The following is a 24,600-nucleotide window of genomic DNA, read 5'->3' as shown; positions in this document are numbered from 1 at the left end:
ATAAGAGTCTTTAAGACTTTATGGATTGGTTCCTAACCATTTGGTAAAAGGGTCACTTGACAATTAATGACAGCTGACAGCACAAAACCACCCCCAGCTGTGAAACCTCTGTGAAAGCCATCTGCAGTCCAGCATTTCTCCATTTACACACCCAGAACTCTGCCTCTCCTCCTGCAAACCCCAGCACACTGCTGCTCTTTACCAGGAAAAAAAAGAGCTGGGGCTCTTTGCCCCCACCATGCACACTGGTCTTTAGCACAGTTGTCTTGTTCAGTATTCCCTAACTTCTAAAATCAAGATCAGGCATTTAATAGATTCAGGGTTTTTATTAGTTTTTCCATGTGAACATTACAATTTATAATACATCATATCTAGTTTGACTTCCAGAATGAATCTAATTTAGTACATCATGGTATTAGTAAAAACAAGCCTGATAAGTGGGCTAAACTTCCAACTAGTATCTTCATATCCTTCAGACAAGGCAAGCTAGAATGTCAATCACTTTACAGACATTGAAGTAGTGTTTTCCAAAAACCACCCAGCCCCAAATTAAACTAGGAAGCGAATACAATTTAAAGCAGGAAAGATTTGGTCATTTCCCTCCCCCAGCAGAATTTAATTAACAGCTATAGTTTTGCCTCATTACAGTTTTGGAATCTCAATTAAAAATCCTGGAGTCTGTCGGGATGGAATCGCAGGTGTCAGTCTTCAGGGGCACGTCCCTAGCGGTAGCCGGGCCCGGGCTGGGTGTAGCCCTGCGGCCCGAAGGGGGGACGGCTGCGGGCGTAGGGGTTGGGCCCGCTGGGCGGGGGGGTCATGGTGCTGCCGGGCGGGGGGGTGAAGCCGGGCCGCGGCTGGAAGGTGCCCGGCGCCGCCTGGGAGCCGCTGTAGGCGGCGGGCTGGGAGGCCTGCGTGGTGTAGGGCTGCGGGGGAAAGCTGCCCGCCGGGTACTGCGGCGGCTGCTGCGCCGGCAGCTGCTGCGCCTGCCCCGGGAAGGCGGCGGCCGGGGCCGGGGCAGCCGCCTGGCTGTAGGCCGGGAACTGCTGGGCTTGCTGCGACGGGGGCTGCTGCTGGCTGTAGCCTGCTGGAAAAGCAGAGAGCAAGGTAGGGTAAGAGACACTAAAGAACAGTGCCTGCCTGCAGAAAGACCTTTTGTTCCTAATGGTCACAGTGACAAACGCAAAACGATGCAGGAAGCACAGAAAAGGCAAACCAAGCGTGAACTGCGAGTTTTCCTGCCTTTCACACAAGCGCACGGCCGGGGTTTTGGTGCACACCGTGGCAGCACAGCACACTGACAACAGTTACTAAAAAACAGTTTTCCTGTGACTGACAAGAAATAAAGAAAAAAAAGACAAGTAGTCTTTTCCTTAATATCACACACACACAAAAAATCTTCATTGGCAAATGAGGCAAAATTCAACCCTTTTCCCAAATAAAACCTCCAAATTAAACTGCTTGATAATACTCTCAGGGTTTAATAAAAGTCATGCCTTTGGTTAAATCATAGGTGTTTTCAGTTCTTTAGCGTTAAATATGAAAAGGTTGTGTAGAACAGAACCCTTTAGCACAAAACTTCCATTTACATATGCCCCAAAAATTTGATGTTTCTGTATGAAACTTCTTCCAAAGGGAATTTCTCTTCTCAAAAACTTTAAAATGGAACAAAGTCCTTTCATGAAGAAATAGCTACTTTTATCCATCATGAAACACACCTGCAGCTACTTGCAATGAAACCTCTCCAGTGACTGGAATCCTGTCAGCATTAAACACCAGACACACAAATTATTAAAAGTGCACAGCCCTAAATGGAAAGAGTAAGGGTAAGAATGCACTGCAATAAACTCACCTTGAAACTGGGATCAAAATTTACTCATGAGACAAACTTCTGAAGGGTCCATTTTTTACACCCTTGTATAAATAGCCACTGTTGCCTAGTAGTAGATCTACAAGAGTGGGAAGGGATCCTGCTCTCAGGGAGACATGGGTTTGAAAGGAGACAATACTCATGAGAACTAAAGCAACACAAACAAAAAGATCCTGTGACTCAACATCTCCAAAGGCAATAGGTCCTCAAAAAAACCTCTTTCTCTGAAGATTAATTGTGAACTAAGTTATGACAAACAGAGGTGCCCCCATAAGTTTCTGGTGGCATTTCACTCATACTTGACAATGATGTTAATTGGAAAACAAAACTCACATTGCACTTCAGCTTGCACAGGAACATCAGTAAAATGATTGATTAGATGACGGTAGGGTATGTCTAGAAAGCAGATCGAAATTCCTTTGTTTTTCCACTCACTTTTTAAGTCTAGAGAGTCAGACAGACCCTTCTACATCCAACAGGCTTGCTACTTCTGAAATTATACCTCAGTACATCTGTCTCTGTAATCTAGTTACAAATGTAGAGGGTAGAAATCTGCAGAGAACAAGCCACCATATCGATGTTCAAACCAACAAGCTCTCACACAGTGCACAGGAACAAGGTCTGAGGCACAAACCTTTAGTCCAAGTATTCTAGGGTTCTTTTCCAAGCTAAGCATGGAATTTCTTTGTGAGCTCTGCAAATCTTCTTATCAATATAAAAATTGATGCACTCCCACTGTGCACCAAGAAAAGGTCACACTGGATCTGACCCACTTAATGGTAGTCTTTTGTTTAGCTTAAGGAGGATTTTTTAAAACAAGGAATGATAAATGCTTTGTATCATCTTCTGAAATTATTAAGCAAAATGCAATTTGTTACAAAATCTATTCTTACAGGTTCATCCCTAAACCTCATCTGAATTATCATTCCTAGCATATACTATGCATTCCTAGATGCCAGATGCTTCTAAAGAAACTGAAAGTTCTGAGGTCAAGTTTATTTTGGGTATACACCACAGCTAGCTTTTCATATTTCACTGCACATAAACCACTAGGGCACTAAATTATTCTTCTACTGGAAGTCTACTGGCACCTTTACTTAAGGTATCAGCAAAATCAAAAACTAAAAAAGAAAAACTATCACTGGGATTTACAGTATGTGTAATTTCCAAGGATTTACTGACTGACAGCTACAGTGTTTAAATCAGTAAATTTTGGACATGGAGATCATTCTAGACACAAGAAATGGGGGCCATCTTTAGACACCTTTGATATTTAAGGAAGCTAAATTGGGATGTTTAGTCACTTACTTGCTAGAATAGCATGACTGCAGAATATAATCCTGAATGCTGCTCACCCTTCAGGTGATTCCTTTTGCCTGCCTTTCTAACAAGGCATTCTGCTGACTAGTAATGACATCGGCCTTCAGTCACAATCAAGTAGGGCTGAACTTTGACTACATATTAACAACATAAACAGCTACAGTGTTCTCCTCCTGGCAATTTCTGAATTGTGCCAGTTCCCAAAAAGGAACACAGGCATCTGGGCAGCTCAGCACCCTGACCTGCCCCACAGGGTCAGGAACTGAAGCTGACAGGGTCGGGCACTGCAGGAGAGGTCCTGCAGCTGAGCTGCTGCTGCAGAGCTGCTTACCTGGGTACTGCACGCCGTACTGCTGCTGGGGCTGAGCCTGCGGCTGCTGAGCAGGGTAACCAGGCTGCTGATACTGCTGATACATCTGACCTAGGGATTAAAAACGCATTTCATTGAAGCCCAGTGCCCTGGTGCATTACAGCCAACGATACCCTGACAGTTCAACATCACAGAAACAAATCCAATGACATCAAAGTACAGATTTTAGTTTCTGAAACACGTTGTTCTGACTAAATAAAGTTTATCTAAAGAGTTATGTGAAGCTTACTATTGCACATTTTCAGAGGCTGTACCTTAGTTAGCACTACTCTGGTGGGTAACAGACCAGGAATCTTTAAACATCTTCATAACTGCTCCAGAACTTACACTGTAAATTAAAGTACTTCAAAAGTTAAACATGTCCTCAGATTGTCTGTTTAGATTATGTTTTTAAGACCATTTCTGCAACCAAGTACTGTAAGCAGAACAGTACATTATGTATGCCGACCAAATTTTCCAGATAAGTCATCCATCTCTTACCATCACCAAGTTTTCTTAAGAGACCCAGTTGTATACACCCGAAGCAAAAATAAAACCATACATTCTTAAGCTTGGTAGTCCAAGTCTATGCTTATCTTTCCTGCATTCACTGTTTTCAATTTCTTGGCCAAAAGAGGCAGAATATTTGTTTAGACAACCTATGGGTCCTGTTGAGGCTTTATGCTTCTGCTGTTTTTCAATTTGGTAAGTCACAGTCAAAGAACAAAATCAATTATCTGCCAAAACTAAAGCTTAGATGAACTGAAGCAGACATGGAAACTTTACTATTATGAAGTGTTACTGTACTATTATTCACTCTGCAAAGACCAGCAGACTGTATAAATAGACTGTAAACTCTATCTTCAGAGCTGCACCGGGAGAAAAGCAACTTAACTCTGCTCCAAGTTCTCTCAGACAGACCCCTGTCCACACTGATTTAAAGTAACTCCTTATTTCTTCTTTTATCTGCATTATTTGCAGCTGAAAGGAGCAGTATTTTACATTCACACTAAGGTATTTAGAATACTTTATATTGATGAAGTCACTTAAAATATTATTTGGTGTGCAATTATTGTGGGATGATGAGAGTTCAAAGCACAAGGCTTGAAGAGAATTTAAGCCTGTTAGCTTGATAATTAAGAATTAGAAAGCTCTCTTTCTGAAACTCATTTGATGTGGGGAAGTTCTGAGAGAATAACCAGCAGGCTGCCTGTCTTGGGATAATTCCCTGCAGGCTAACAGAGGGACCACACTGGCACCTGCTGGAAATCCCAGGCAAAGGGAGAGCAAAGAAAGAGCACGGAGTTTTACCAGAGGTTTCTGAGAAGGCTTGCTGTTTTCTCCAGGGCTGAGGCGTTACTGAGGAACAGAGAGGTGTTCCAGTGCCATTTAATAAAACATTCTTAATTTATGGTAATGAATACAGGTGGGGATCCTATGGGTCCTCACACACAGAGTCTTCTCTCTCCCTACATTTTTATTTTGAAAACTAGATGAGCTACAGCACTAGTGTATGGTTTTGTACTTAGCAGTGCATAATGCAGCAAAGAGTCTGCCAGCATTTACCATTGTTCCTGTGCACTGAAAAAGACTTTTAGTCTGATTCAGAATATAACCATTTACATATATTCACACAACATTCTTTTCCCTAGAAGACCATGAAGTGCTTGTGGGACTGAGATTTCACATGTATTTCAGCAAAGACTAAAAAAGCATCCACATGTGTATATAATTGCTTCTTGTGTGTGTTCAGGACTGAATTTAGTGGTAGAAAAGCACAGGCCACAAGACACAGCACTATACTAGAACATCTTTGCTGGATTGATTTAATTCAAATTAGTGAATGCTGAAAACTTCTCAAGGGAGGCAGCCCTTCAGTAGTATCAGCACACAGAAGTGAGGTGACTTGGTATTCACACATAACTTAACCAATCGCAATCATCACAGCACTGACTGGCAGAGAAAGCCATTAATTAATAAACCCTGATACACCAGAAGGACTGACACATGACTGGCATCACCAGTTTACTTATATCTTCAAAATACTGGGAAAGTGTATGGGGGAAGCAGAGCTTGGGGTGTCTTGGGTTTTTTATGACATGAACTAATAATCTTAAAACTAGTTTCAAAACTAGTTTCTAACAGAACCTGCAGTTCACCGGCAGTGCCATTTATGTGAGTCCATCCTGCTGAAAACCAAACAATCAAAACCTATCCAAAGTTCTGGCTGGGTTATGGCTCTGTGGGGACAAGAGCACAAGCCCACAGACTAGCACTGGACTGAGGTGCTATCAAACCTCAGTGATGTATAAAAACAACTTCATGTTTCAAAGAAAAATCTTTGAACACTCTGAATTTGAATAAAATTGATAATTGCACTTACATTATCCAGCTTTGGTGAGAGACTGCTGTTTACCACATACATACAATGCACAGCATAAGCAATGTATTTCTAATGAACAAAGGCAAAAGTTGCTTCTGATCTCTTCCCAAAGACTGAACCACAGAGCAAAGAAAATATAACCATTACTTAAAAGATTGCAGTAGCATTAATAAAAACTACATAAAACTACATAAAACCTTTTATAATTAGCACTCTTGCATTATACTTTCCTTGACCCAAGTTTAGAAAAATCACTATATCTACTCTGATACATAAGCCTAGATAACATCTTCCACAAATAAGATGAGTTTTACAGAAACAAATACTTTTCCCTTTCCCTGGTGTTAGCAGCCATACAGGATTCCAAGCTAGCGTTCCTAGTGCTTTTAAATGTTTCACTTCTTTGTTTCAGTTCTAGTTTAACAGCAACATTTAAAACTTCTTACCTTACTGTATTAAACTAAAGTAAAAAAACTAAACTTATAAAATGCAAGTTCAGTAGCTGAGAATATGGTTTCTGAACAATAAATTTTCTCACTGCCAACAGATGAACCTGGAGCCCTTTTTCGCAAAAGTAACTTTTATACATAAACACCAAATTGCTCTATCTTTAAGCTACAAAGATGTCTCCTGCTATGTTTTAACACTTTAATAAGCAAGAAAAGGCTGAAAGCAGGAAAAGAAGTGTTCCATAAGCTCCACTGCAACCAACAGTATTCATACCTCTTTAAATATTATACATAACTACCAGTTGTTCAAATGCTCTGCTCGAAAAAAATATTACTTATTTCCCTTCAGGCAAGAAAATCCAAATGACTATGGATACTTGACCATCATCTCACACGTGTCTGAGTATTACATCAGTAAAGCAAGCATCAGAGGGCTCTCACTTGTGCCACCACCAGCACAGAAATAATTTAGTATTATTCTTCATATGGAGAAAGAAGTAACAAAGCAGGTTATTTCACAAACAGTTTAATCCAGAAGTGTGCAGGTCAGAAGACTCAGTGCACTTAGAAAACAGCACCAGAAGAAATTATGTCCAAACGTAGGAAACCTCAGAATAGGTAAATTGTGAGAAGTTAAACAGCGTTTTTAAGGGCATAGTGCAAACAAATCTGAATACCAGAGCTAAGACCTCTAAATTTAAAGGAGAGCCAGCTGAGCTCTCAGGAGTTAAAAGGAACTACCATGCATTTAAGATGTTATGGGGTTTAACTTGACTGGCACAGAGCCAAACACAAAAGGAAGCCATGAAATACTATTTCCAGTCTGTTGGGTAGAAATTATGAATAAACAACAGTTTTAATACATAGCAGACAAGTCCACAAACTGTTAATTGAGTGAAAGCTCAACACAACACACAGTGTATGACACGAGCACAGATGCAAGCAGAAAACAGCACCATGAAAATTCTCTCTTGTTACACCATCCACCCTTTCAAAGAGCCACTGCTCCACCTGCTGTTCCTGCATCGACCAGCACGGGCAGCGAGGACAAAGTCTGTACTGCCTAGGGGCGCACGGCGATTTGCAGTATCCAAAGGCATCCACTTTGGATCTGCTAAGTCTGCTAATTTAAGGCAGACTCAGACACCATCCTTCACATCCAGGACAGTGGAAAAGCACACTGCTTACCTTCCACCTGCCCAGTCTGTGGCTGCGTGCTGGGGTAGGGTGGCTGCTGTGCCTGAACCCCAGGGGGATGGGCTGCAGAAGAGGAGGAAGCGATGCTGTCTGGTGTTCCTGATCGCTCCTCTGCAGGGGCACTGGGTGGTCCTAAAGGAGGAAGAACAAAATACAGTATGCAAAATGAACACCGAGTTGAAATTAAAAAATTCTAATACAAGATCCCTCCCTTGCAATGTTTTTAACACTTTTTCCACTTCAGATTTACATGTGTGTCATACCCAAGCTAAAATTAGTGTATATTTGCACACCTAAACTTTCTTTTGAAAATATTGGCAGGGGTGGGGGGGATTTTTCCACCTATCTCTAGCTCACTCAGATTTCATTCTTTTGAGGCACCTGACTCATTTGTTCATTTGTGAGATAAAATCCTTTGTGACAGAGTATTTTTTCAACTGCTTCAATTGCTAACCTTGCACACACACACATGCACACACACTGAAGAGTTGCCATGTTTGGACACAACATGCACTTACCTATTTTTTCTTATCTGGAGCAAAGTTAAAAGGTTGCATGGAACTATCCAAATGGATTAGTGTCTTATTGTGAAACACATGGACAGGCCACAAAGCGTTTTACTGATAGTAAAATAGCATGTGAACAGAAAACCTCCAAAGAGGTGTTAAAATCATACACCCAGACAGGATATGATAGGCTTCAGTCTAAAAGCAACTGTCTGCTCTGCTGATTTTGAAAATATTCCAGCTGACACCCAAAGACAGCACAGAAACTGGGAATTCAGATTTGCTCTGCATTAGTAAGAAGTTCTGAAACACACATGTGAACAAATGCAATATACTACAATTTAATGAAAAATATTTTGCTAGAAACAAATGGGCTTAAACCTGGATATTTCCAACTGTATGAATGCTAAGAAACACTACTTTCAAATACCTGCTTTAAGTTAAGCACAAGTACTAGAACTGCTGCCAGTTCATTTGCAATTTTAAGATAGTTATATTTACACAAGATAAATATGCGTCCAATAAGCCTCTAATTGTGTTTTCATGTTAATCTTATTAGGGGAAAGTTAATCAAATCTGCCTATTACTTGATTTGCACTTATATACATAACTGCAGGATTACAGCTTTTAGGAATGGGTTTTCTTATACTCTGTTTAAATGGTCCTCTGTGGAGCTCTTTGTATGTTCAAAGAATGGTCATTTTGCTCTCTCAGAAGAATTATGGAGACACAAATGTTGAAGTATCACTGATCAAAACATTAACTGATGGGGACAAAAAAATTCATTCAAAAATTAGCTCAAATTTTATTCACAACAAGTGAAGTTGTGCTTCACTTCCTCTTGCTTACTTGTTCAGATAGCACACTGCAAATTTTCAAATGCATGTGGTCTGTGAAAGAACCATGTTGTGACAATACCCAAAACGTCCCATGGAGGAAAAGATCACACAATAGGCCTGGTCCACAGACCAGTACTTCATACTGAAGTCAACCACTCTCTGTGGGTACAACTTTGGATCCTGCACAGTCACAATCACACAGTGCAGATCTATTCCTTTTACTCCACACTTTTGCCATGGCAGCCATACTGGAGGAACGAGCTCCAGTTGCTACTGGCTTGCTCATCTGTATCATTACTTCACACATCATATAAAACTCACTTGCTCTGGAGTTGAGAGTACACAGCAAATCCTGTTAGCTAACAGCAGTTTCATTTTCATGTTTCAATGAACCATTAAACCTTGCCAGGCCTGCACAGGTGCTGTGCAAAATTACTTCCCTAAGTTCTGCATCACACTCCTTATCACATTCTACATTGAAGCTTTTCGAGCTTCAGTTATCCTGTCTCAAGCTGAGCGCATTCAATTTAGTATAATCAGTTTTCATATGCTTAGCATTTTATTACTAGGGCCAAGAGTCCTCAGGTCTTCAAAAATAAATAAAATTCAGTGAAGTATGTTATTCCTTTCTGTTCACGGTGAAAAAGTTGATTCCATTTACTTCTAAAATGAAAAAGGGAAAAGGTGGGACCATACGACACATTCTGAATGACCCAAAGAGCAGAAGCACAAGCCAAGAACATGAACTGTAAGACCAAATCTTAAAGCAGAGCAGCAAATTCTTCTGTCACTGTCAGATACCAATTAAGTTTGTCCACACAATAGCTTTAAGTAATTCAAATTAAAAAAAATTGAAGCCATTTTCTACTCCAAGTTAAAACACAATGCTAAAATCAACAGCAACGTTTCAATATTTTCTATACAAAAGTTAGCACACAGATACAACACCTTAACGTAGCAAGTTTTAGAATTCTGAAAGGACATAGTGAACACAGAACACAGCTTAATACATCCAACATACAAACGCTTTGTTACAAATCAGTACTGGAGTCATCGATTATGAACAGGTTTAGCTTTCCCTTTCACCAGCCACATCCTTACCTGACACCTGATCATCTGTCAAGCCAAAGGCTGACATGACATTCTTGCTGATTTCATCCTGGTTCTTTAGCGGATCGAATGCAGACATGCTCGCTGCTATAACTTGAGTGGATGGCTTAACATTAGCGTCAGCAGCAGCAGGCTTTTCGTCCCTACCATCTACAGCATCTACAAAGCAAAACGCCCAGTTACCAGCTCTCCAGAACTGAAACACCAGCACACACACACATTGCACTGCAGCAACTGCAACAACGCACAGTTGGGGGGCTTTGTAAATTTAACTGTTGAAATGTGCATGTCAGGGTAACAGTGAAGAATCACTGATGTATCTGAAACTGGGATGGATCACAAAGCTTAAGTTTCTTGCACAGTTACTAAAAGGTATACTAACACTGTGGACTATCAATATATATCACCTGTTCTGAAATTCACAAAGCTCCTGCTTCAAACAAATGAATTGCCCACGAAGAATTCAAAATTAGGAGAACATACAGGATAGTTCCAACTTATTATGCTGTTTTATCAGCTGCAGTTTCTGGTTTGTACTTTAATGTTCTCCACTAATTTTTCCTAAACTGACAGGTTAAGTTGAGATCTTTGCAACTATATGCATAACTAAATCCCTCTGAAATGCCTTAGCTGATAGTGCCACATTTTCTGTTAAAAGCAAACAACTACAGATAGATAGAGACTGGCTAGTTTTGTTTACACTCTTAGATCATCACTCTAACCTCCTTCCACATAGTTTGTAACCAGAATCCATGGTATTCCACTGAAATTACTAATTGCATATTTTGTAGGAACAGGGCTGGGATTTTTCTAACCAACAAAAGCAGTAAAATTTCAAAGTGCAAAAACAAAAGCAACATTTCCTAAAAGGCAGGCTGATGTTTTTGTTCACCCCTTTACTCAGAGCACTTTACTTCATGACTGTGTCATTATTTTTTGTCTCCATCTTACCTAAACTCTCTAGTAAAGCACACAGAGATAGAATATTTGCAGTACAACTGCCCTAAGCTCAATACCTCAAAACTGTGAGAATAAGACTTTCTTTCCCATTTTGCCCTCCCCCAAAAATCCTTTCCCACCCCTACCTGCACCCTCGTGCTGCTTACCCTGAGACAGCTCTGATGCTGGTCTGAGCGCAAAATGTGTGGATTCAATTTCCTAACCTGGCAAGAAAAGTGGATATAATTTTTGCTGAATTGACATCTGACTGTTTTAGTGAATCAAACTTGCTTAGCAACACAAGATAAGCACCAGAGCTAGCCCAAAGTAAGCAGAGGGGACTACTCAACTGCGAGTAAGAACTCTTCAGCAACGAACTATTAATTTGGCTAAAAGCCCTCTCAAGACATTGCTGGGGTTCACAGGTGTTAGTTACAGTGTTTTCATACATTGAAACAAAACCCTGGATTCTGAAGTTTAATTCCTGAATTAGTTCAGTACTTTACTCCAGGTACCTCAAACAAAAAACCACTACACTCTGAAATAACTAAAGCATTAAAAATTAAGTTCTGGGCCATCAAGCAACAATTAAGAATGATCCATGTTTTACTTTGTTAAACAGTGCACCACTCTGCAAGTCAAAGCAAACAACTCTTTGCCAGGCTGCCTACCACTCTCAGGCAGATTAGTGGAAAGCCCTGGTTCCGCTGGCGGTTCTAAACAGTCCAGTAAACGATTGACTTTATTGCGAAGTTCTATCAGCTCTCGGCGCAGGTACTTCACCTGATTAGATTCTAGGGGTCTTGGTTGTCCATTCACTGCAAAACAGCAATTAGATAAACTTAAGACTGTAGTAACATCCAGTTTAAGCTGACAAAAAGAATTCCAACTTTAACTTGCTTGGAGCACCATCACTCTTTGTGAAGTTTCAAGTGACAAAGTTTAGTCCACACACACTGAACTCATTTTAGAGCTTACTGTTCCTTTAATATAATCTCAGTTCAGAAAAAGCTACAGGTCCAAAGCAAAGTCCACAGCAAGTGTCTGCATTGTTTACTCATTTCCCTGAATATACCCTGAATGATGCAGTGGTTCTGGAAAGCTGTACCTTTAGAACATGGCACACACAACACTGCTGCAATTCATGAATAAGGTCAGTGCCCAAGTTAAAGTCTTGGAACTACATGCTAAGTTACCTATAGTAGCTTGAAAATAAAGAACTTTTACACAAAGGCTAAAGGATAAATGTTAAGATCTATTCAGCTCCAAGCAACTAACACTAGTTTGGAGCAGGGTACCACTGCAAGGTAAGTGTCAGCTTCAAATTCTCATCCACCTGTGAAGAAAACCCCACAAATGCTAGAGAGTGGAAGAGAACATGGAAAAGAGTACTAAGGAAGAAAGAACCACTGATCACATGTATATGCACACATGCCAAATACTTTGAGCAACCTTACAAAACGCAGTAGTTTCGGTTCCCATTAAGTTCGGAATTCTCACGAAAAACATCAAGAGAAAACAGATATCATGTATTAACACAGCAGTTCCAACTTACTGTTTGCATTTTCTTCACCTTCTGACATGACAAATTTAAAGTTTTTTGTACCACTCTGAAGTACTGCCTGAACTTTAATAAATATTATTTAAAAGAAATAGAAAAATACTGTCTTCTATACTTACCAAACAATGTCAGCTTAAGTATCCTACTGCATTGAATTGCAAAGGAGAGATCTGAGCTATCAAAAATTGTTATAAGATCTCCATCTGAAAAGAACAAGAAAAAATTACATTAAAATTATAGCCTCTAATTACTGAGCTTCATATCAGGATGGAAGTGTTCCTTCATTACTCAAAAATAACTTTCCCTATGTGATTGTGAGGTTGCTAGAAAAAATGTGTATTATTTTAGTGTAAGAATCAGTGTGCAGAGAAATCATGCACAGAAGGTAAGACAGACGCATGACTGGCTCCAAAAGGGAGTCTTCTGACATTAGCCCTTCGATGTTCCATATAGTTCATCATTCTTTTATGTTTACATACAGGATGAAACACTAGAGCTAAGAGTTCACAAAGTCCAATGCCAGGAAGAATGAAGCTACCAGTTAAAAGTGAGATGCCTATGCCAAGTGGCTCTAGAACCGTGCTGTTGACAAACAGAGAGAAGTCAGATAAATGCACAAGCCAAACCAAATTCAATTTTTAAAAACCAAAATAAAATTTCAAATGTCTAGAGCACTTCCTCAGGTTATATTCAAAACATAGGTTGCAAGGCTATTACCATTCCCTTGCTGAAAAACAAAACTCATGTGTAGAAGTGAATAGTAAAGGTCTCTCTCAGCTTTAACACACAAATAAGTATGAAGACATGAAGATGCCAGAGTAGTCAGATGAAAACTTCTCTCAGAAAGGAATTTGATATGAAATCACAATTCTTAGGCATGGATTTCTTCCATGTCACGTGTCAGAGGATTCTGATGAATTTGCACATTGCCATCTGTCACAGGAACTATATTAGAACTGGATGGGATCATTTATTCTTAAGATACAAAGGGCTGTGCACAAAGCACTGATCACCTTTAATTGTATTAGTCCTCAAAAGTGATACCAAGTTCCCATTAAGTCCGGTCTTTCACAATTTTTAAACTGAGTCAAGGAAAGCTACATTAACATCTTTGCTTACTCAACAAAATCACAACTAAAACAAGACTATTGTCTTTGGGAGGACAAATTTTCTCGTGTTTAATATATTAAACAGGTTGTTCACACCTTAAACGCACCCAAGCTAATCAGTGCAAAGGAAAGAGTGGGAGCGCATTATCAGGAAAATGTGTTCTGGCACAAGGGATAGCAGGAACACTTCCTTCAGCAGTTTGATGACTGGGAACAGAGGTGAAAGACCATCCAACTAGAGAAGTTTCACCTTGAAAAGCAACAGTTTTTAGATAAATGCCACGCAGCTTGGAACAAAGGCTCCTCTATGAAACACTGTAGCAAGGGGGCTCTGTGGACGGACACAGGAACAGGTTTTCCATTACAGATGACTGCCTTCAAATTCTTAGTGTATATAAATTTCTTACAGATTGGTGACAAGGGCAAACTGTATCTAAGTTACAGCTAAAATTTTCAAATAAATTAATGGTTCAGTATGAATAGTCATAAAACACGTGATACGAAGTCAAGAACAGCTCAGAATTTTAAGAACTACATATTCTGTCATCCCTGACTACAAGTAACACCTCTGCAATGGAAGGTTTTCTTAAGTACTATTAATAACACAGTGCCTGTCAGACTTCAAAGAAGGTGCTTTCTAACAAAATTAAGTTACAAACACTAATAAACTGATGGCATATAAAATAATTTTCAAGTTTTTCTGAAAGAAATACTGTTGCCTCCCAAGATTTTTTTGATGTACTGTTTTCACTTTCACAATCTCAAAAAGACATCTGTTGATAGCAGTACCAGTCATGGATTCTCTGAGTAGAGACTGGAAAGTCTCCAGAAATGAGGGCTCCAAACCCCACCAGGCAGCCTGCTCCAGTGACACACTGCCCTCCTGGCCAAAACTCATGCTCAGCCTCTCAAACTGCAATTTCTGGCTGCTGCCATCTGGTGCTACCACAAATGGTTCACATTCCATAGTCTTTGCAACTCCCTTTCCACTGGCTCAGCCCCCTCTGCAGCACAGTGAACAAGCCCAGCTCCCTCCCATGCTCTCTGAATGCCACCTGCACAAATCCCCTCCCTGTCCTCATCACACCCTGCTGGACCCCTCCACAGATTTTCGAAGTCTGGAGTGCACACATTACGTGAGCACAAACATGCACCCTTCACTGGTGCCACCTCACCAGTGCCAGGAAGAGGAGGATCCACATCCCTGTTTGCCATTATGATCCATAATAGGACTTGGACAATCAGACTCTATCAAAGTTAAACAGATTTTTTTAATTTGGCAGTAAAAAGGGGGTATGATGAAGTGTGGGCTCCCTCCAAATCAAACACTTTCTCCAGCTTTTTAGTAACATTTCCTAAATGCTGATTCCAAAATCCACTGATGTCTTAACACAAAGCCCTTCTATTCCTTATTATCATGGTAACACAATAAATGATAATTACTTCTCTTAGCAATCCACAACACTGGCAAACCATCCTTTGATGCTCTTCTATCATACCAGTCAACACTCAGATTCACCATCTGAACAAAGATGTTCTAAACAGTCTATCCTGCACAGTGAGATGAAAATGCACATCAATATACATGGCTTACTTGGATTAATGTCACCCAAAAGAACTGGGATCATTCCATCTTAATTCTCCTTCACATATTGTAACCTTTAGGATGAGGGCATTAAGAAGAATTAATAAATTTTCTATTTTAAATTGTTAGCAGAAAAAAAAGGCTGAGAAGCACCAAGTAGAGAATCTTGTTAGATGCATAGTCAGTTCTGTAATTCCTATTGACAGCCATCAAGCTATTAGCCAAGAAGAGTATATGCTAGGATTCATAAGGTATAAAGCCACAGAAATGTCTGACAATTTAAGTATATTAGATTTAGCAAAAAAACTTTTCATCTTAAGGAATGCCAATGAAGCTTAATTCCTGTTACCATGACACAGATAAAATTACACAATATTAATTATTTTCTGTTGGAAAATAAAACAGACTTTCCTTTATTTTCCCTACTTGTCTTGTTATTTTAAGATCTTTCTCATTTTTACAAGGGACACAGCTTTCCCTCTCTACAATTTCTCATGTATCACATTCTCTGTTTTGCCAATTATAATTTTTTTCCTTCTATAAACTAGTGACTCCCTTAACTAACCACAGACTGTATTTTAGCATTAATGCTGCATCACGATGATGTAGTTCAACCTTGACGACATTAGAAGTCTGCCTCATTCCTTTGTCCTGCCAACTGTTTCCTCATCTACTAAGCTTCATCATCTACTAAGCTTCATCATCTACTAGACTTATCCACCCTTACAGTTCTCATTTAGTCCATCTTTGAAAAAACAAAAACAAAACACAAAACCCTACACAATCAAAAAACCACACAACATCAAAATGTAGTTTTCCTTCACTCTGGTAAATTTACCAAAGGCTGAGAGATTACTGACTAGCACAGCAGCTTGAATACATGCAGTATGACTAAACCATCTTCTATTACAAGGTAATGAAGAACAAGAGGAAAAAGGCCAATCTCATATTACACCCTCTATTTTAAATTCAAGCATAACTTTAAAAAAAAAGTAAAGTTCCTGTTATTGGCTCTGTAGGGCCTTTTAGCACATATAACTCAGTAACATGGTGGGTCTAAGACGCAATTCTACTCTGATTCATACAAATTCATTGCTGACAGTCCTCATTAGTTTGTTTGGGGTTTCTTTTGCTGACATTGGGTTTTGTGTACTCAAAAACTTTAAACAGGACATGAAAATTGTTTCACATCTAGCAGAGAAATTTCCTTAGCTCAGGAGTTTGTAAGCTTGAATTTAAAACTGGACTTCACAAAGCAGCATTCAACCTGAGGCTTCTTTTCTCTGGTAATTAATAAAAACACCACATAATTTAACATAATGTAGGAATATGGAGGGGTAGATGAAGCATTCTTTGAACACTCAAAGACTGTGCACATGAGTTTGGAGAAGACCCAGATGGAGGCTATGGAAGTAGTGGACATCATTAGACCCATTTAAACTATCTCCTTGTAACAGATCCAGACAAGCATTCCTGGAGTTCTGAGGAGTTCTAATCTCAGCTTAGTTGAAATGAAGTTTAGGATATATCAGCTCTCATGTGACAAGCAAATTGAAGCCCTATTAACCTTTTCCTTGATCACTTGCAACTACCTCTGATATTAAGAACATTTATTTGTTTAGAGCAGTGATGATCAGCTAACATACACTGAAATCAGAGTGGAATAGTAGTACATTGTGTGTGGGCTGGATGCCACGTACCCACCAAAGCCGTTCCATCACTCCCCTCCACAAGTGGCCAGGGCAGAGAACATGCAGTGAAAGGACAAGATATGATATAAGAACAGGGAGAGATCACAAATCAATTACGGTCATGGGCAAAACAGACTCAACTTGGGGAAAAATTAACTGAATTTATTACCAGTCAAAATCAGAGGGGAGAATTCACCTTTCAACCCCTCCTTCCTTTCCAGCTCTATCTCTTCCTTCCCCAGTGATGCAGGGGCACAGGAAATGGAAGGTTATGGTTTCTGCCACTGCTCAGGCAGAAGAGTCCTTCCCCTGCTCCAGCCTGGGGTTCCTCCCATGGGAGAGTCCTTCACAAACTTCTCCAATGTGAGTGGATCCCACTGGCAACAGTTCTTCAGGAACTGCTCCAACATGGGTCATTCTTCCATGGGGTGCAATCCTTCAAGAACAGCCTGCTCCAGCATGGGCCCCACACAGGCTCACAAGTCCTACCAGGAAACCTGCTCAAGCATGGGCTCCTCTCTCCATGGGTCCTGCCAGGAACCCATGCCTTTTTCAGCATGGGCATCCCACGAGGTCACTGCCTCTTCTCAGGCATCCAGCTGCTCTGGTGCAAGGCTCCTCCACAGGCTGCACTTCCATGCAGGCGGATCTCTGCACTTCCATGAACCTCCATGAGCTGCGGGGGCACATTCTGCCTCACCATGCTCAGCACCACAGGCTGCAGAGGAATCTCTGCTCTGCCGCCTGAAGCACCTCCTACCCCTCCTTCTTCACTGACCTTGGTGTCTGCAGAGCTGTTCCTCTCACATATTCTTGCTCCTCTCTTCTCTGGCCAAAACTACACCTGTGCCATAGTGCTGCAATTTTTTTTTTCCTTTTTAAAAATGTTACCACAGAGGCATTACCACCATTTCTGACTGATTTAGCCTTGGCCAGCACGTCTGTCCTGGAGCTGCCTGGCTTTAGCCTCCCCTGTAACCGCCCTACTACCAAAACCTGGCTATGCAAACCAAATGCAATACTGAGACAAAGAAAACTAAAAGTAAAAACAGGAAGTCTCTGGACTGTGAAAGACAACCAAAGAATGAAACTGTAATTACTGTCTCCATCATACACCATTATCTTATTTTGAATATAACAGAACAGTATACACTAAAAACCCCAGGGGACCACACTTAAAGCACAGGTAAGAATGCAAAACAACCAAAGTAACTCGAAGCTTTAACCTAATAAAAAAGCATCCAATCTCCTTTCACCCTTCTCATTTCAGAAAGAAAAAAAAAATGCAGTAAGAGGGAAAATGAAACCACCACAAATCTGCTGAGCTCCCTTTCACTAGAGATCATGACCCAAAATACTGGTCAAGATCCAAGACCTACACTACTTACAATTTTGATAAGCAGCATCTCAAAAGCTTGATGAACCTCAAAAGATTGTTTCAGGGTTATTCAAAGTGGAATTTTATTGCTTAGATATATGAATGAAAGTTGACATTTTAGGCAGCATAGGCAGCACTAAAGTCTCCTAGGGCTATTAAGAAAAATGAACCTGAATGCTTTAGTAACGTGGCACTTTTTACTGTGCAACAACATAATCATCAGTCTTTAACAGACTGGATTTTATCACTTCATTCTAAGTTTCATTTTATGAACACCATCCCTCTGTCCCAAATTAAGTAATTTATCCACGCCACATTGACATTCAAAGAGGAAAAGTCCTCCAACCAGAACTTGCTGTCTCTATGCATCTCAAATAGAGCTCACTTCATTCTGTGGAAGTCCTTAAGGTTATGTTTGTTTTAACACTAATGATCAGTATTTTCTCTGGAACAACCAATGTGATTCAAATGGTCCCACAGAGGAAAGATAATTTCTAATAAATATTTCAAGTTAAAATTATTTTTTTAATCTTTACTGATGGAGAAAAAAAATCAAGAATTACCACCACATAAATCAAGTTTTCAGTCTTATAAGAACTTGTTTTAGGTCATACATCTTTATTCTCTTTTCATCCTTAAACCCACTGAAACTCAAAAAAAAAAAAAAAAAAAAAAAAGGTTGAATGAGTGAACAGAAGACAACTTCTTGCAACAGCAGAAAGTGCACTTTCAGGAAAAAAAATGGAGGAAATATTTTAGAAAGAAATGGAGGAAATACTATTAAGAGAGTATAACTAGAGATACAGCTTCTATTGTCTGATTAAAAAGATTTCACAATAAATCACTTGCATTTGTCCGTGACTTTGGACAATTCTGAAAGGTGAATTTCGAAGTTTCTATCCACAGATACACTGTATCAGAGTAACAGTAGTCAATTCAACCTCAACAGTAGTTATTAAACCTTACCTTCATCTTTATATTTTATTGTGACTTCATCATTGCTCAGAAGTTTTCCTCTAAAAACTCTTTGCATCATTAGCACCAATTCATCATAGGTGATATCTTCATTATGAATAGGGATTCTCCTAATATCCTCCCCAAGCTGAGCTTTGATGATCAGCTTCCCACTTAAGTCCAGCTGCCCATTCATGGTGGATTCCTTATCGCCTGCAGACCTGTTAGCAGCAAAACATTACAAATATTTTAAAAAACTGAACTGTTAGTTATTTTAATCTATCTGATGATGGTTCTGAAGCTTTACATTATCACCTTATTCAATTACTTTTGCATGCCCCCCTGTTATGAAAAAGAACAAATGGCTTTTTTTTTTTTTCATTTAAGAAAAGACTGCCAAAACAAATATCTTATCTCAAAGACTTCAGCCTGTATGATGGCTTTACTAAGGGGATCAAGATGAACCATGTATCACTTCCTGAACAAGTAAGTGCAGAGCTAAACATTGGTTTATCGTCACATGGATGATCAGAACTCACTGCAGGTTCCTCTCCAGAAAGGAAGACACACGATTTTTTAATTTTTAAAAATTTTGATTGGGATATTTAAACCAAGATTTTAGACTTTTAAAAGCAGCTCAATAGACCACACATGAGCTACTCATTGGGCTCAACATGCGGTCAGAACAGTCTGTTACTTTCTGTGTTTTAAGAGGTGAACAACTGTTCCAACTGAATAGAAAGTGCAACAAAGCCATCTTGTCTACTAGCAGCACACAGCATATACTAATATTTTAACATTTTATGTAAGAAAATTTAAAAATTACCACTTTGTAATAAGCATCTCTCATTTGAAAACACAGTGGCTTTACATTTAAAAATCTGTAACTACAGCAAAGTTACTCAAAAGAGGAATGAGAGGGGAAAAAAAGCCCCAGAAAAGGAGATCCAGGTAGTTAGTCAAATGTCCCCTCCTATTTTCACTGCTCTGGACAGGGCCAAAACAATAGATCTGGAACAAGGAGCAACTAAAGAAGCAGTTATCTTAACATTTGAAGTACAGTTAGTGGAGAACTTAAAACATAGGCAGCCCATATCCAAATCAAGATTTCTGAAGCCACATGCAGGAAAGTATATGTTATTAATTCTCTTATGCAAGAAGAGCTCTCAGAGATACGCAGTCATTTTTCCTTTACCTTTAATGATGTTATAACACAGTGCCCTATAAGAAAAATGAGTTTTGCTATAATCAGTCTATTTTTAAAGTACTGTAAGGAAAATTCTCTCCTACTAGAAAAAAGACACTCAGCTAAAACCTTTAATACATTCCCATTCCTTGATGCAACTGTATAGATTTAACTTTATTGTTTCAGTGACAACATTTTGCATTAAAAAGCTGCAGTATAATGCTATATTTAGATTGCAATTAAATTGGGGGGGATAAAGCAAAGATTTCAGGCAAAGTCCTTTGTTTAGTCCAAAAAGATACAAGCAATTATTGAACAAAACTCACTCTCCTAATCACATATAAGAGGAGGTAGGTGGATACAGCCTAATTGCAGGGAAAAGGGGCCTGCAATTAACACAGCCACATTGCTGCTGAGGCACTGTGATGAAACTGTGAGGTTTATAGTACTGTTAATGCTCACTAATGCATTATTCAGGTTTTGCAACATAGGAGTCTTGACTACAGGCACATCAACCCAGCCTAATTAAATTAGATTTAAAAGCATAGGGTTTTGCACAAGTTGGTAAGTTGCTGGAATTTTTTTTTTAATTTAAGCAATAAAAAATTAAACAGTATTGACCCATAGGTCTCCTTTCATCTCCTTTCCAAAAATACATATTTATCATTACCTTGTCTGTCTTAGTGATGTCGGATTATTGGACAGTTTTCCCACCTCACTTCAGGACAGAGTTAAGATTAGCCGCCATGCACTATCAGTGGCAGAGAACAGTAAGCTGCATCAGAAAATAAACATATTTACAGTCACACTTCTGTAGAATGACACAATTCACATCAATCTTTCACTTAAGAACTTCTCAGTGAACATACCCAATTAAAAAAAAAAATCCCTTACTTTATCCACAATGTAAAAATCATATTTACATTTTTGAGTATTGTAGAATTTGAATTCATCTAAAACAGATCTTGAACAAGACTTTTAATTTCATAATACAAGATAATATTTATTTTTTTTTTAATTTTCTAATGGCATGTAGGAATCCCTAACAGTAATGTATTCCTTTCCAGGACAGTCTCCAAGAGATGATGTAGCACACAAAACAGTCCAACAGGGAACACACCTGGCTCCTCCCTCTGACCCCATGCGTGTACCCTTCTGGCAACTCCTCTCTCTCACATGTACAGCCAATTTCAAAAATCCATAATCTGATTTTTAGATGATTCAGTGCTAACCAGAGAAAAAAAGTAGGCTCCCCGTTATCCACATAAAGCTGGGATTCCCAGCTCTCCACTTTCAACTCAACTGGAAGTAAACTGGAACATACAGGATGAAGTCAGAGTACAGGCAAACCCCAGAGAAGACACAAAGCCACTCTCTGGTTCTCAAAGGCTGAGGCTGCTCCCCTCATCCTGGGTACGAAATGCTCTCCTTTAAAAAGGGAGCTGCTCCTGACAGTGAGAGACTGTTGTGACACACTAAGCAGGGGAACAGGAAGAGACTACTTTTCTGATGCCTCACTCACATTTTATGAAATGAGTAAGGCATGAAGATAGCACCCCTTTCACCCCAGAGCTGCTACAGGTCCAGGTAAGTTTACTGCACTGGACAAATATGAGATACAGATAATGCATCTAAGAGTGGCTGAACCAAAGAGTTCATTTAGCTACCCCCTCATGTTCTTTAAGCATTAGAGCTGGGCATTGGTTTTGCTTCTTCAGCGTTACAATAGATGCTACTCAGAAACTGTTAACAGTAGGAACCAAACCTCACTTGTTAGTACTAAACATACACATTTTGGTGGATGCAGCTGAACTCCTGGGGCCTTTCAACAGACAAGGTATCAATTGTATCTTTGTGCAAGGAAAGGAGCTACTGTAATGCCTTATTTACCAGCATTACACACAGAAACCTGCTGTCCATCAATGACTATGAAAAGATAGTAAGAGAATATTTAAATGCACTTTTTTTTGGTCCAGCTGTTCTCCATTCTGCTTGAAGGTGTCCAGATTTAAAGACACAGATTCTAAACACTGCAGCTGCTTGCAACTGTTACAGAAAACTATGTAAAATATTCAAATTACTGAATTACACAGCACTAAAGCTTTTTTCCCTCACTATGACACAGCTGAATGGATGACTCCATTGAGAGAGTTTTTCAGAGAACACATCCAGAATGCACACTAATGAGCTTTTTAACAAAATCTGTGTCTGTCTACTTTCCCACGGCAGAGGGGAATCAACCAACCAAAAAACATTTATGTCTCCATGTTTCAGACTAAAGATTGCTTCCCATAAGAATCATACTGACATCTTTCTAACCTTCCTGGCATACTACTTGCATTTTGCAGGTACATACTTTTCCTCCCCTCCTGGCTCACTTTCTATTGGCATCATGCACTAATCTAGGCGGTGCATGTGGACAGGGACTGCCCAATCTAGGCCAGTCACTTCAGGATCCCCTCTAAAACCAGCATCTCATCACCACGTTGTATTTCACTACCCTTTTTGCTCAGCAGCAGAGAAAAACAGCCTTGTCCAGGCAAGGGAAGGACAGACACTCCTGCTTCAATTTTTCCTGTCAAACAGGGTTAAGGATCATGGTGAAGCCGACAGAAACACGAGCAAGCAGGACTGCCTCCCAAACGCCAGCCGAGAGAGAGCCATGAGTTTTCCCAAGGCAGGTGGGGGGGTGACGCGAGGGAGCAGAAAGGAGAAGAGCTCTTTTCGGTTTTCTCCAGTTCCCACACGGTCAGGCCCGGCCCAAAGGGGAAGAGAAGTCACAGGCAATCCCTGCCTGGCAATGAGGAGCCGGCAGCTCCTGTGGCTCCCAAAGGAAAGCGGCTGGGTGACCCCGGGAGCCCCTGGCCGTGCCGAGGGAGGGATCCCGGGATCTCCCGCTCCCTCGGGCCCAGGAGGCCGCGGGCGCTTTCCGCCTCCCTCAGCCGCGGCCGGGGGGACGCGAGGGGTCTCCCGGGCCCTCCGCCAGGGGCCGCGCAGCCCCTGGCACCGGGGAACGATGGGGGGCGGGGGGGAGGAGGGGGCGGTCGGCTCGCCCCAAACCCAAAGCTGCCCCTCTCCCTCCTTCCCGCCGCTTCCACGGGCGGCTGCCCCCAGGAGCAGCCGCCGCTCTCTTACTCTGGCTTCTCCGCCGTCGCACCGGTGCAGCCCCCCCGTCCAGCCCCTGGCGAGTCCCGGGCACGGCCGCCGCCACCGCCCGTACGTGGCAGGGCAGAGAGAAGGGGCCGGAGGGAGGCCGGGCCTGCGCGAGCCGCGCGCGTGCGCGCTCCGCCGCGCGGGGTCCCGCCCCCTCCCGGCCAACATGGTGGTGCTTCAGTGCCCGCGCACCGCCTCAGCGCTGCCATGGCGAGGCAGAGCTCTGACGGAGTGTTTCTTTCGAAATACGAGCCTTGGCCTTCGCAGCTGGCGGTGCTCGGAGCAAAAAGCGGCCGTAAAATTCCCCTTTACTTGTTGGACTTGTTAGACACCCCCACACAGGAGCCACTCACTCTTGAATGGTCACATCCAGGCATTCATTACTACGGTACCCGCACACACCCTCACACTCCCCTGTTTTGCATTCAGAGTTTAACCCCCTAAGAGTGAAAAAGAAACATGAATCCGCAGCTAATTTCTTGAGTTTTGTCAATGGAAGGTGTAGGAATGGGTTCCTAAGGGTGCCTCTCCCAGGGTTGCTGGAAGTGGGCCGCGCGTTGCACTGGGATATTTGGGATTTCTGCTGCTTGCGAGAGAGGTGCCTATGCTGAACTACCTAAAGCACAACTGTGCTTACTTATTAACTGCAGTTAAAGATGCCTCTGAAGAGACACCTTTTCCTTTAATATCTTAAAAAGCAAAGCTTCCAAGTAGTGTTTTCTGCCGGGACAAGAAAAATGTAGGCGTTGTTTAACTTTTGTAGTATCTGTCCTCTGCAGAGAGCTTTGTCCCTGCCTAGAGGAGGGCCCAACCAGCAGTAAGCAGGCTGGAGATGGAGGTGAGAATTTGAAACCGAAGTGAGAAAAGATGAACACGATACAAATTTTAATTCTAAACATTTCAAGGATGAGGAGGGGCATAGTTCAGGAGGCTTCTTTGCTAAATGCTACCAAGTATTTAGAAAATATTTGGGTATTTTAAATGAAAAAAAACTTTAAAAAATATAGGAAATATCTGGAAAACT

The 24,600-nt window shown here is 40.8% G+C and overlaps 1 protein-coding gene across 6 annotated transcripts; it reads right to left on the bottom strand.

Moving 5' to 3' along the window:
* Positions 1-311: 311 nt before the first annotated feature.
* TFG (trafficking from ER to golgi regulator) lies at positions 312-23,721 on the bottom strand. Of its 6 annotated transcripts, XM_058862812.1 has the most exons (10): positions 23,559-23,715; positions 21,094-21,198; positions 20,433-20,458; positions 19,250-19,458; positions 12,640-12,723; positions 11,631-11,777; positions 10,012-10,179; positions 7,557-7,697; positions 3,519-3,608; positions 312-1,084 (listed from the first exon to the last, which is right to left on the bottom strand). In XM_058862812.1, exons 4-10 carry the CDS (start codon positions 19,431-19,433, stop codon positions 723-725), a joined length of 1,176 nt encoding a protein of 391 aa, XP_058718795.1. In that variant the 5' UTR covers positions 19,434-19,458; positions 20,433-20,458; positions 21,094-21,198; positions 23,559-23,715; the 3' UTR covers positions 312-722. The 6 variants fall into 6 exon arrangements, with proteins under 6 accessions (XP_058718795.1, XP_058718787.1, XP_058718803.1 ...); XM_058862804.1 differs by lacking the exon at positions 20,433-20,458 and having other exon boundaries at positions 23,559-23,721; XM_058862820.1 differs by lacking the exon at positions 20,433-20,458 and having other exon boundaries at positions 312-1,081.
* Between the last annotated feature and the right edge of the window lie 879 nt (positions 23,722-24,600).

The sequence above is a fragment of the Poecile atricapillus genome, chromosome 1 (genome assembly GCF_030490865.1).
Source record: "Poecile atricapillus isolate bPoeAtr1 chromosome 1, bPoeAtr1.hap1, whole genome shotgun sequence".
NCBI classification, from domain to species: Eukaryota; Metazoa; Chordata; class Aves; order Passeriformes; family Paridae; genus Poecile; species Poecile atricapillus.
The sequence above is the reverse complement of the archived record's forward strand: the minus strand, read 5'-3'. Positions and strand labels throughout refer to the sequence as shown.